Source organism: Drosophila busckii, chromosome 2R, assembly GCF_011750605.1.
Source record: "Drosophila busckii strain San Diego stock center, stock number 13000-0081.31 chromosome 2R, ASM1175060v1, whole genome shotgun sequence".
Lineage (NCBI taxonomy): Eukaryota > Metazoa > Arthropoda > Insecta > Diptera > Drosophilidae > Drosophila > Drosophila busckii.
In genome coordinates, this window is record NC_046605.1 from 7,065,488 (window position 1) to 7,079,415 (window position 13,928).

General features: G+C 41.8%; 2 protein-coding genes across 4 annotated transcripts; one reads left to right on the forward strand and one right to left on the reverse strand.

The window, feature by feature from the left end:
* Nucleotides 1-162: 162 nt before the first annotated feature.
* On the reverse strand, nucleotides 163-1,647 carry LOC108595279 (26S proteasome non-ATPase regulatory subunit 7). Its single transcript, XM_017980492.2, has 2 exons — nucleotides 1,332-1,647; nucleotides 163-1,278 (listed from the first exon to the last, which is right to left on the reverse strand). Exons 1-2 carry the CDS (start codon nucleotides 1,504-1,506, stop codon nucleotides 431-433), a joined length of 1,023 nt encoding a protein of 340 aa, XP_017835981.1. The 5' UTR covers nucleotides 1,507-1,647; the 3' UTR covers nucleotides 163-430.
* A 177-nt stretch (nucleotides 1,648-1,824) lies between these two features.
* LOC108596740 (serine/threonine-protein kinase 10) lies at nucleotides 1,825-13,379 on the forward strand. Of its 3 annotated transcripts, XM_017982806.2 has the most exons (12): nucleotides 1,825-2,463; nucleotides 2,656-3,134; nucleotides 3,423-3,621; nucleotides 3,677-3,987; nucleotides 4,191-4,331; nucleotides 5,303-5,378; nucleotides 5,436-5,728; nucleotides 6,080-8,269; nucleotides 8,328-8,434; nucleotides 9,013-9,145; nucleotides 12,404-12,430; nucleotides 12,625-13,379. In XM_017982806.2, exons 2-12 carry the CDS (start codon nucleotides 2,808-2,810, stop codon nucleotides 12,772-12,774), a joined length of 3,954 nt encoding a protein of 1,317 aa, XP_017838295.1. In that variant the 5' UTR covers nucleotides 1,825-2,463; nucleotides 2,656-2,807; the 3' UTR covers nucleotides 12,775-13,379. The 3 variants fall into 3 exon arrangements, with proteins under 3 accessions (XP_017838295.1, XP_017838296.1, XP_017838294.1); XM_017982807.2 differs by lacking the exon at nucleotides 12,404-12,430; XM_017982805.1 differs by lacking the exons at nucleotides 12,404-12,430; nucleotides 12,625-13,379 and adding an exon at nucleotides 10,243-11,653.
* Nucleotides 13,380-13,928: the final 549 nt, after the last annotated feature.

Consider the following 13,928-nt stretch of genomic DNA (forward strand, 5'->3'; position numbering starts at 1 on the left):
TATTTATTTTTACTCTACAAGCAACAAAAACAATCGCTGCGCAGCCATGCAGCAATTGTTTTTTAACTTATTTATTTGTTTTATATAATTTCGGTAGTAAACTATAAAAAAAAAGAAAAACAACTACAAGTCTTTCAATTCATAAATGAAACGAATACAATATTGGTTTTAAAATTAAATTTTAATTACATCAACTTGCGTTTTAGCGAGACAAAAGAATTTGTTGAGGAGTAGAAGCGGTGTTATGCTATATTAAGGTAAAAACTTCACGATATTCCATATAGTTGTTGTTGTTGCTATAGTTATAGATAGATTGTTGTTGTAACTGCCTGCTATATATAAGTCTCATTCGTGTTGTTGTTGGGAATTATAGCGCTTAGCGGCTTTGCTTTTTGCGTTTGCGCCGCGAGTTGCGCTTTTTCTTTCGCTCCTATTTTTTGCTCGCCTTACCGCCATCGTCCTTGCTCTTGTCGCTCTTCTCCTCTTTCTTGTCCTTGCCATCCTTGGTGTCCTTGTTCTCCTTATCCTTGCTATCCTTATTCTTCTCCTTGCCATCCTTATCGGCATCGCCCGTCTTCTTGCCCTCCTCCGCATCGCGATTCGCCAGCTTATTGTTAATCAAATTATGCAGCGCAATAATCGAACGCACCATGGACGCCAGATAGACGACAAGCATTTGATCATTGGTCTTCACATACATGGTGCCTGTAAACTGATCGCTGGTTATGTCGGGCAGCAGATTGAATATATCCTGCAGCTGATAGACAATCTGATGATTGATGGGCATGTTGCCATCGCCCACACGTTGCAGATACTGTTTAATGTCGCGCAGCTGTGCGTTGAGCCCCTTGAGTCCCATCAGCTGATTGGTAATCTTCTGTGACAGACTGCCCACTGTGGTGTCCTTAATATCACGCAGCAAATGCTCCACGCCAACTTCTTCCGCTTCCTCGGCGCCAATTTCGCTGGGCACATGCTCGAATGTTTTGCTGGTGGGCGAGCCGTCATCATGCACTTCCTCCACAGATATATACGCTTCAGTAGGCAGACCCAGATCTTTGGGTTTGGCATCAATAATCACAAGCACCGAGTTGGGACAGTAGCGGCGCACCAACTCATTGATGGCTATATCATTCTGGTGCAGCTTGGGTCCAGTGTGATACCAGCCTACAACACGCTCGCGTGCATTCACCTTCTTGAACATGCCATACATATTCTCCAGATAATCGTGATCCAAGAACCACACCGATTTGTCCTTGTCATCCTCATCGAATGGCACTGCAAACAAGTTTTAAATACATTGTTTCGCACTTTTAGCCTCGTCCACTTACCTGCAAAGCTGTTGGACACGTCCAGCACGCCCTTGGAACGCCAGCAGCCCAAGAGCACACCAACGACGCGCTTTTGATTGCCAATTTTTCCCATACGATTGAAGTGATCCACGACCGACAGCAGCACCAGCGGGTGAACTATCACTTTGTTTACGCTAACCTCCAGCGACGGCATTTTTATTATTTTATTTGTTCTATTTAATGTAATGGATATGCTGGGCACAGTGTGCTTCTGCTTAGTTTACTTTTAAGCGTACTTTATTCAATTGCAACAAATATTATTTGTTGCGGGCCGAATAATGACAAGCAAATTCTTCTTCTTGCTGTTTACGTGTGACTGCAAAGTAACGAGTCATGCGTATTTTTAACAGCGTGTTGTCGATAACAAATCGATTAACATCAGTCTTAACAGAAAATGTTATTATTTTTCTGTTAATGATGCTCGAAATCTGTTATTAAATGGTTCCTGTAAAGTAAAGTGTGTGACCGTATATTGTAACGTGACGTTGCCATGGCATTATTTTTATTGACGGCTTTATTAAACCACAAATAACTTTATTGTGAAATTGATTTAGAGCTTATCACAAGCAGTAAAGAGCATGGAGCCAAGCGTAACTGCGCGTGTTGTTTACAAATTGTGCTTGCATTGATTTAAATTGGCTGCTAGTGCGTGCGATTGTGCCAAAAATAAAAGTAGTGAACAAGAAAAGAAAAAAAAAAAATACAGTGTCCAAGAAGAAGCAGTGCCAAGTCGTCGCGCTGCTACGCTCTTTTTTGTCGACGTCTTTTACTTTTCTCGTTTGTAATCATTTTCCAGCCATTCGTATGTGTTTCTTTCTATGTAGTGTACAACAAATATTAGAGCTCAAGAGCTGCTAATTAAATTATAAACATACAGAAGCGTTAAGCAGTCGGACGGACAGCAAAGCGAGAGACGGAGAGCGAGAGAGAGAGAGAGACTAAGAGACTAGTGAGCCAAACCCACACGGCCCCAAACCCAAACTAAACTTAACGTGTGTGTGCAGCGCTGCTTTGGCCCATTTATCATTGAAAACTAGCAGCAGCGGATAGCAGAAATTAGCAATAGCGGCGCCAGCAGCAGCAGCAACAACAACAGACGCCGCAGCAGCAGGTGAGAGAGACAACAGAGAGTCGCACAATTAAACAAATAAAAAAGACACACACATACCAATGCCATGTCCAAAGCTTAATCAATCAATGGAGAAGCTCAAGCTTGAATCAATGATGTGATGCATGTGTTTGTTTTTCTGCTTCTTCTATTCAACTACTACAGCTATAACAACTGTCCATTGCTCTTGCACAGCTTTCACCAAATTCAAATCTAGTTTAACTTGGCGCTGGCCGCTGCTCCTTGCAGCATGTAGAACGCCAAAAAATACAAGAAGCAACCACAACAACAACAACCTCAATTAATTGGCGCAAGTACACAAAAGAAATAGCAGCGAAAACAGCAAAATGTCCTTCATAACAAACTTGAAGAAGGTCTTCCACCTGGGCGGCGGTGGAGAGGCCAAAAAGAAACGCCTATATAACAATATCAAAATGGATACGGATCCAGCGGAAGTATGGGAAATGGTCGGTGAACTAGGCGACGGCGCCTTTGGCAAAGTCTACAAGGCGCAGCACAAGGAGCACAGACGCTTTGCAGCAGCCAAAATGTGCACGCTGGAGGATGAGGAGAATCTAAGCGATCACATGGTCGAAATCGATATACTCTCGGAAATTAAGCATCCGAATATCGTTGAGCTCTACGAGGCGTTCTCCATAGATGACAAACTTTGGGTGAGTCACCATCTATTATCATTAGACGCAAGCAAATACATTGAGGTTTTTTTATGTCTCTGTGTGTGTGAGTGTGAAGTACACTTACACTTACATATGCAAGTGTGAGCTGTTGTTTTTCAGAGCGAACTTAACACATTCAATTAATTGTTATATGACTTTGTCGTTCAATAAAAAAAAAAACATTTGTCACATATAAAATGTAAAATGAAATCAATCGATGAATTTAAATGCCTTACTAACAACTTTATTTAAAAATTATACTAATTGTTTGCTTGTTATCCCCAGATGCTCATTGAGTACTGCGATGGTGGCGCCTTGGATAGCATTATGGTGGAACTGGAGAAACCTTTGACCGAACCACAAATCGCTTATGTATGCAAACACATGACCGAAGGTCTAACCTTTCTGCACAAGAACAAGGTCATACATCGAGATCTTAAAGCCGGCAATGTGCTGCTCACCATGGAGGGTGGCGTCAAATTGGGTAAGTGCGCGATACAAACTTTAAATAACTCGCTATTAATTGTTTTGGTCTACAGCGGACTTTGGTGTCTCGGCTAAGAATAAACATACAATGCAAAAGCATGACACCTTCATTGGCACACCCTACTGGATGGCACCGGAGCTGGTGCTATGCGAAACATTTCGCGATAATCCTTATGATCACAAGGTGGACATTTGGTCGCTGGGCATAACGCTTATTGAGCTGGCGCAAATGGAGCCGCCCAATAGCGAAATGTCGCCCATGCGTGTGCTGCTGAAAATACAAAAAAGCGAACCGCCCAAGTTGGAACAGCCCAGCAGATGGAGCAAGGAATTTAATGATTTTCTCAAAAAGTCTTTAGTCAAGGTGTGTTAAAGAAATAGCTTAAGGCTTAAGCTCAGCATTTTAGAGCTAGAGTCCAAGTTCATTTAAACTGTTTGGAATATTGACTCCAGTCATAAAAGCACTTAACGCTTAACTTTAGTTAAATAAATCTATAGCAACTTTTGTTAGCCTTATATAAGTTTATGCTTGTTTTGTCTACAAATTATAAACACTTTTGTTTACAGGATCCACAGCTGCGTCCATCTACAGAGAATCTACTGCAACATGGTTTTATCAACAGCAATTTAGATGCCAAACCCATCAAGGACTTGCTGCTTGAGTACAAGGCCGAAGTCGTTGAAGAAGTTGTCGATGATGAGGCTGAGGTGAGTGCTTGCCATAAATTTTTACTCACATTTGTTGTTGCCAGCACTTTGCACACCTGTAAAACTTAAAGCTAGAGCGCTGACACTAACTCTACTTCTCTCTATATAAACATTTTTTTACTTACACGCTGCGTCCTCGTCCTGCCCATAACAAAAACAATATCTACAAAATGTCAAATATTTTGCACATGCGTTAAATAATTATAAAAAATAATTCTTTGGTTTTTGGGATATAACTCTTATCATTTCTCTATATATGTATATTCTTAAAATATATATTATTGTTGTTGTGTGTGGTTATCATAAATTAATTTAGAAGCTTAAACGCCAAGTGAAGCGGCGCTCACTCTATCAGAGGGTTGGTAAGTCGTTCTACAGCAACAACCCGCCCCTCCCGTACCCCCTCTAAGTTCTTCCGTCCGCAGGCTTTGGCACATTGATAACGCATACAAAAGTTATTCAACGTATTTCTTATTGTTTTGTTGTTGTTTTTTATCAGCATTGCCAAATGTTTATCTTTTTCGGTTTAAGTACCCACTGCCTTAGTTATTGTTGCTTTATGTTGTAATATAGTAGATCACAAGTATATAGCATATATACTATAAAATAAATATGTGTACCAGTGCAACTCTAAGTAGGTCTACCTTAGTCATTTCTTATCTACGGCGCCGTATCTAATTAGCCTGAAGATAACTGATAATTGAAATTGATAATCAAATGCTTTTCATGCAGTAATGCTTATAAATTTATGTGCTTATTTAAAAATAAAGTAACTCAAGTTGTCAATAATGATTTTGATGTATGCAAATGATTTAAATTTGAGTTCACATTTAAATAATTTATGGCAAATATTATTTTATTCATTGTGACGTAACTAACTATGCATAAATTGTATATTAATTTTCATTTTAATACAAAACTTTATCAAAAACATTTACTTATGCTATTTACTTTTTATGTTTTCTGCACAGGAACCCCGCAACTCGGCGCTCCAGCTCGACCTGGACGATGACTCTGCTTCGCTGCAGAGCCAAGACATTGATAAATGTAAGCTTAAGCTATACATGCAATTGCTATATTATCTAATAATCTATTTTATTGCAGTACCAGGTACACCTACATCCATATTGCGGGATTCCAAAGAGCAATCCCAACCAGCAGCTGCCGCAGCAGCAACAACAGCCACGACTAAAGCAACCACACCGGACAGACCAAATCAGAGCAAGGAGAACTTGGCGCCAGCCTTGGCAGAAACAGCTCCAGCTGCTGCCGCGCCCACAATGCATACCAAAGTGCCAGCTCCAGCGCCGCCAACGCCGCCACAGCTACAACTACAAAAGTCAATTGAGGAAACAAATGCTTTGGAAGCAGCCGACAAAGCCGAGCAGGATAAAAAGGTAAGAAAAGTCACAAAAGTCTTTAGAATAGAAAAGCGACAACAGCTCTGATTATTTCTGAATAACATTTGTGTGGATTGATTAATCGAGTTTAGACTTTACATACATATACTCAGCAGCAATATCGACTGAAGTTAAGCGAGTTTAATTGTTTATATGCGTCTATATGGCATTTTTATTTATTTAATGCCGACTATAAACAGTCGATGGTATCGGCAAATGATTACCCGTATTTAAATTTAATTGAGCTCTAAATAAAAAAATCTTTCAAAGTCTGTTGCTCCCTATTGTGCTATTGTTTAATAATTCTATTAGCATTGTTATTAATTGTGTATTTTTTTTTCACGGCAGCACTTTGTCAAAAAGGAAAAGGGCAAGGCGCCGCCACCGCCACCATCAGTTGCAGCCGTCGTCGCTGCTCCTGCCAAGAAACCACAAGCGGCTGCAGCTGAAGCAGTCAAGCAAACAGCGGAGCCAATTGAAGTTACCATTGGCCAAGATGGCAGCGAAGGCAAACCGCAGCCGCCCTCACCAACTGCCTCATCGATTATATCAGTGCAGTCGGTGTGCTCCAGTGGCTCCAGCACGGGCAGCGTAACAGGCGCTGTGCTAAGCTCGAGCACATCGTTGATAACCATCAACAGCAGCGAGGCATCGCCGGCGCTGCGACCGCAGCAACCGCATTTGGTGCTGCCGAATAGTCTGGAGTCTGTTAGTCAAATTACAGTGGTGACCAGCACACATCCGCCGGTTATAATTGACAATACCCAGCCGCAGAACGAGGTTATCATTGTGTCCAATGATATGAACAAGAGCACGCATCTGCATGAATCCTCAACGGACGATGATTTTCCCTCGCTGGACGACAGCCTGGGCGATCAGTTGAAGCAGTCCTCCATGATTTTGAGTGTGAATGAGCGTCAGGAGAGCAGCGCAGCCGCCGCCGCTGCTGCAGTGCATGCACGCAAGCTGGACGAGAGCGAGGTGCTCATTGTTAGTCCATCGTATGCGGATGATGATTCCGCGTATAATACAGCCTCGGGCAGTCATGAGCATAGCGAGCATCTGATGGACACCAGTCATGTGTCTGTGGTCACTGTGGGCGATGAGGTGATTAAGGTTAAGGACAGCAGCCATCAGCGGCCGCAGCAGTCCAATGGCTGTGACGGCATGCCGGAGGATGTGGGCATTATAGTGAATCGCTTTAAGCCCGGAGGAGCAGGCGAGCAGGAGAAGCGCAGCTCGCCGGACAGCAGTCTGGGCAGCGAGAACGGACGGCGCGGCATTGAGGTGCAGATAACGGGTGGAGCGGGAGCAGGAGCGGGAGCTGGAGGTGATGCCGATAGCATTGGCACCAACACTAGTCAGGATAGTCGCCATGAGGTGGACAACAACAAGCAGTTGACATCGATGATGATGCCGCCGCCGCCGCCTTCCATGACGTTGAACAATCAACGCACGCAGCAGGCCATCGAGGAGGAGGACGAGGCCGCGGATGTGGTCATCATACGCCAAAAGCCGCGACCCAAGCCCAGCGCAGGACTCACCAAGGAGGAAATCGAGCTGCGCAATTTGCGTAAAAAGACACGAAAGCGCACGCGTAAGTTCGAAATCGATGGCGTGCAAATGACCACGACCACCAGTCGCGTCATCTATGGCGATGAGGAGAACGGACGCATCTATGATGATCATGATTTCCGCAAGCAGGAGCTGCGCGAACTCAAGCTGCTGCAGAAGCAGGAGAAGAAACAGCAAACGGAGCTGCACATGAAGGAGCAGGTGGCCAAGGAGCAGCAGGATCGCCGCTTCGAGCAGGAGCGCATCTCGCTGGAGAAGACCTATGAGGCGGATATGGAAACGCTGGCGCGCCAGCATAAGCAGCTAATCGAAAAGACCGAACAGACGCAGGAGAACGAGCTGCGCAGCTCCTCGAAGCGCATACGCTCCGAGCAGGAGCAGGAGCTGAAAATCTTTCGCGAGAACCTTAAGCAGGAGATACGTCTGCTCAAGCAGGAGGTCGATCTGTTTCCCAAAGACAAGCGCAAGGATGAGTTCAAGCAGCGTCGCACCGCCATGGAGCTGGACCACGAGGAGAAGGAGCGCGCGTTTCTCGATTCGCTCAAGGAGCGACACGAGCTGCTGCTGCGTCGCCTCAGCGAGAAGCATCGCGATCATCTGGCCACCATTAATCGCAACTTCTTGCAGCAAAAACAGAATGCCATGCGCACGCGTGAGGCGCTGCTCTGGGAGCTGGAGGAGAAGCAGCTGCACGAGCGCCATCAGCTGTCCAAGCGGCATGTGAAGGAACTCTGCTTCATGCAGCGCCATCAGATGATCATACGCCACGAAAAGGAGCTCGATCAGGTCAAGCGCATGCTGCAGCGCAAGGAGGAGGACATGGTCAAGAAGCAAACGCTCGAGAAGCGAGCGCTGCCCAAGCGCATTCGAGCTGAGCGCAAGGCGCGCGATCTTATGTTCCGCGAATCGTTGCGCATTTCCACCAATCTGGATCCCGAAATCGAGCGAGATCGCTTGAAGAAGGTAAGTGTGACCTTATGTTAAAACAAACTGATTTTTAATCTATATGCTATGCTTGCAGTTCCAAGAGCAGGAGAAGAAGCGTTATATGCAGGAGGAGCGTCGCTTTGAAGTCAAGCATCAGAAGCAATTGGAGGAACTGCGCGCCACGCGCGAAAGCGCCATTAGGTAGGTCCAACTATTGAACGTGTTATCGATAAAAGTAGCTGAAATACTATCGAGGAAGATACTAAGAAAAAATTGCTGAAAATGTATGGATATTGTCGATGGAGCTAAGATGGAAGCAAGTCCATAATATTTATGGATAACGCTAAGACCGATGTAAAATATTTATAGATAGTATCGATGTTGTTAGAGCCGCTTCAAACAATTTTGAAAATATTGATAAGTGTTGATTAAAAGTCTTTCTAAAATATATATCGATAGTATCGTTAATAAACACTATCGATTGCTTTCGCTATCTACTTGTTACCCTACTAAAGATTCTATTTTTAAAAATGCATGGATATTATCGATGGAGCTATCCGTAATATTTATGGATAATATGGATGCTGTTGAGAACAAGATACTTAGGTCGATATAAAATATTTACAAATAGTATTGATGCTGTTAGAGCCGGTTCAAACAAATTTGAAAATATTGCTAGTGTTGATTAAAAAGAATTCTAAAATATATATCGATAGTATCGTTACTAAACACTATCGAATGTTACACTTACTAAAAGATTCTCTCTTCCCGCTCTATAGAGAACTGGAACAGCTGCAGAATGAGAAGCGCAAGGCGCTAGTGGAGCATGAACATGCCAAGCTTGCCGAGATCGATGAGCGCCTGAAGGCCGAACTGCGCGACTGGCGTGAACAGCTCGTGCCACGCAAACAGGTGTGTACCACAACAATTTCAACTACTTAACCCACCCCCCATATCCGTTCCTGTCCCTAATATATTCCTCTTCAAAACATACCATAAAGGTGTCCATACGCCTTGCTAATCGCCTCACATTGTTGGTGTTTTTTTTTCTTTATTTTTATTGTGTTTTGTACAGTTGTGCGTAGTTGAATTTGTTTCTAAGCTTTTACTTTTGTATATATTTATTTACAACAAAAAAAAAAACAAGCAATTTAATGCATTTAATGATTGGTTTATGGTATTCAATTGTGGTGTCTTGTGTTTACTCCCCCTGAGAATATTCCCAACAGCCCCTAGTCCATTGCTTTAATTACTCAGAGCAATTGCGCTTTAATGAAATGCAGCAAAATTAAAAAATAAAATAGAAACGTCAAACTAATTTAAACCAGCGAATTTCTTCGATGTGTAATGAACAAATTAATTGAATGAATAAGTAAATAGAAAATATGGCACTAATTAAAATTGAAATGAAATGAAATCAAAAATTAATTTCATAATTAAATCCATTGACTTTTTAGATAGAACTTTAAATATATAAAATCTTAACATTATTGCAGTAAAATTTGTATTCCATTTGATTTAAGCTGCAAACTAATTAAATGTTCCGAATTTCTGCATCGAATATAAAAACTTAATTGACTTGTGTTGATAATAATTTATTTAATATAAAACTCTCTTAAATTTTAAATAAATTGCATATCAATTTTTAACTACGCTTAACGCATTTGTAGAGTTTTTAAAGCAATTAACTCGCCTCGAACTAAAGCCATTTATAAGATGTTGATCAACTTTTATCTCTCTCTTTACACCTTTCCTCCCCCCACGCAAATGCATACACTACTTTGGTGGCCCACTACTGTTAATTAAACGAAAACAAAAACAAAACTGATAATTTGTTATATTATTATAAATAAAATCTGCTTACTGCTGCTTTTTCAACTACTAACAAACCAAACAATCAAAACCAATTGCAACAATTGGACCAACTCCATGGGCTATTTGCATGTGCTAACTAAAAAAAAACAATACACAACAAAAACAACAACAACAACAAATGTAAATGTGCGCAGCATTTGTATAAACTAATGAGCGCCGCCATCGATGAGCACGAGCAGCGCTACGGCATGGTCAGCAAACGGGATGAGTTTGAGAAACTGGAGGTGGAGCTGCCCATGCGACTGCGCGGCATCTACAATGAGCGCGCGTCGCGTCTGCTGCCGCGCAATACGTTCATCGATCCGCTGCAGCAGCTGCAGCTGCCACGTTCACGCAACTCGCTGCTAATGCTGGGCAGCAGCGGCTCCGGCTGGAGTCAAAACTTTCGCGGCTCGGCGCCCGATTTGAGTCGCAGTGTGCCCAATACGCCAATTTTGCATAAGCAGCAGCGCGCGCAAATGCGCAGCGAGCTGGTGCTGCAGGAGGAAGAGGATGATGCAGAGGAGCAGCAGCAGCTGCGCGCCAGCACAGCAACGCTGCCGTCGCAGGCGCAGCTGCGTCTTATAGTGCCAACGCCCAATGAGCTGGTCAAGGTGGTGACCAGCACGCCGCCCATCAATAGCGCTGAGGACTTGCAGGCCAAGCCCGCTATGAGCACGTTCAAGACGCCGGCGACGCCCAAAACTCCCGATGAGCTGGGCCTGGTCAGCAATCGCTTTAGCCGCCTGGAGCTCAGCGATGCGCAGGCTGCCGCCGTCGAGCTGCGCATACACGAGGGTCCACAGCTGACGGCGCATACGCAGCGCCTGCTGCACTCCACTTCGTTTGCCATAAAGCGTCCATCGCTCGCCAGTCGCAGCAGCGGACGCAGCTCGCTGAGCAGCGCTCAGTCCATGTACAACATGCACGAGCTGAGCAGCTCCACGCGCTACTGCAGCGATGCGGAGCTGATATTCGATGCCGGCCGCAAGGCAGCAGCGCTGCTGGACGAAGTGCAGCCGCAGCTGCGCTCCACACTCAAAGTCAATGGCGCTGCCAACGGGCACAGCGATGACTTCTACTGCGAACTCTATGCGGCCAAGTACAAGTTGCCGCGCATCCATCAGCGTCAGCACAGTCTGGAGGCGCAGCAGCAGCTTGACTCATCGCATGCCTAAGCGACGCTACTCAAGGCGTGTCTTCCACCTATCAAATTTACAGCGCCCTACGCTATCGCTTCACACACACACACACACGTACACACACACACATACATACCTAACAAGCTATGAATTAACACTAACACTAACATAACATATTATTTAACTAACTTTGCTAACATTTATTATTTTTTTCTGCGCTGCGCTGTAAATTGCCATAACAACTTGTTTGCCAAAGTTATTAAAGTTTACTTTTTTTATTTGTTTTTGTTAAAAATATAAATTGTTTACTAATTTATAAAAAAAAAACCAGCTCGGGCGGCCCTTAACTAGAGTGTGCCTTATTTTTCAATGTTTAGCAAAAAAAAATTAACAAAATTAGTTTTATCGACGAAAATTTTTATAAACAGCATAAATATATTTTTTTTGACTAATAGTCTAACTAAAAAAAAGTCTAAAAAATGTATACATTTTTCAAATAATTTTATTTAATGTCTTAGCACAGTATAACAAAAAATTCGATTTCAAATACATTTTTTTAAAACATAAATTTTTGAAATAATAATTCAATAAGTCTAACAACCAATTAATACATTTCTTTAAACTATTGATTTTTATGATGCTGAAGAAATGAATTTTTTGTATTTGAAATACAGTTTGATAATGAATTTTGCGAGTTCGAAATGCAGTTTAATAATTTCGAATTCGAAACATTCATTTCTTTTGAAAAATCCTTTCAACAAGTTATTAGCAGCTATTGAAAATAGCTTTATAAATATATTGAAAATAATAATAATATAAATATATTGAAAATAAGGCACAGTCTAATCCTCAACATAGCATTCCATTTAGCAGTATTATATACAAAGTACTTAGCTAGCAAGCTTTAATTTTTATAACCCCCCATATCATATATACACAACAACAACAACAACTATCATATATACAACTGTATTGTCAACTTTCATGCTGCTTCACTGTACACAAAACAAAAATCACAAAACCAAAAAAAAAACACAAAAATCAACAACGCGGCTGCTTAAAACCAAAATCATATCGTTAAACAAAAACAAAAATTCTTATGATACCAAAAACAAAACAAACAAAAAAACCAAAAACCTTTTCTTGCCGGCTCTTCTTCTACTTAAACGTAAAGCAACTACAACAACGGCTGCAACAAGAGGTTAGTCTATGAGTCTCTCTATTAAAAAGAAATGCTTTGAACTAACTTTATCTATTCTAAAGCTTATACTAACTAAATGCATGCTTAATTATTAGAGAATTAAACAAATTGTAATTAGCTAGCACGTTCTGTTGTTGTTTGTTTGTAACTAAAGTGCGTTGACAATTGAAATTAAACTGAGTTTGTATTTTTAGCGTCTGGAGGAGACATTTGCACAGCAGCTGGAGGAGATGGAAACGTTATATGGCGGCGCCTTGATTGTTTCTATGCCCACGGATACATTGCAGCGCGATCATTTCACGGGCTCAACGCGCAGCAGTCTCAGCTCCTACTCCGAGGGTTGAGGCGTCGCAACACAATTATCAAGCCATGCAGCTAAGGCTAAAGCATATCTATTTAATATACATAAAGGCGTTAGAGCTTCGGGTCAATATTCTTACAAAAGCTAAGCAATTAAGCTAGAGCGAGAGAGAGCGCGTTTATAATTTGTGTCGTTAACTTAAGCATTAAGACGTAAATTTTATGATTATTATTTTTTTCGCATTATACTTATATATAACTATAACTATGTACTATACTATATATGCTATCCACACTCACAGCTAGCTGCTAGCCTGGCTATATATTTCTATATATAGCAGCTGGGGCATGCAGTTAACAACAAATATTATTAATTGTTATACAAACGAAAGCAAAAACACACTCGAGACAGAGAGACAGGCAGTAATACAATACAGTTCAAACTATTTTGTTGACCTTATCGCTATTGTACATATACAAGCATATATACTCTATAATTTAACAAGCATATTACATGTAAAAAATGAAGATGTGTCCGATGATAGAGAGAAAGAGAAATAGCATGAAAGCAACAAATTGTGAGCCGGCTGTGTGGCTGGGATTGAAAGATCGAAAAGATATTTATATGTATACACATATTTGTAAAAGTTTATACTTATATATATTTTATATATACATATATAAAGTTTGAGTTTAATTTAAAGAAACAACAACAAAAAAAGCAAAATCAATTAAATTAATTAAAAATAAATCAAAACGACCAAAACAGCCAAATGTAATTTCACTTAAGTAATTCAAGCCGCGTGTATAATTGAAATGTGAGAATGCGCTTTTACCACTGTGCCCCAAAATGTAGCAACAACAACAAGCAGAACAAGGCGCTATAATTTTGCGAATCCCATTCACAGACACGAGTTGGCTGCTGCCGCCGCTGCCGTCGCAGCTGTTGATGAAGAGCCACTGTGCTACAGTTAGGCAGAAGTATGCTTGAACCAATGTCCCCTTTGGGGCATAAACTTATGTGAACCACCCAACCAACCAACCCCAACAACCCGCAACATTTTTGTTGATCCAGCAGCTGAGCAGTTGGACTCTGCACTTGGCTCTTTCATTCATATTCATCCATTTAGTTTTGTGCTGCGCTGTTTGTTGCTATTGCAGCTTAACACACACACAAATACACTGACAAAAAAACGTA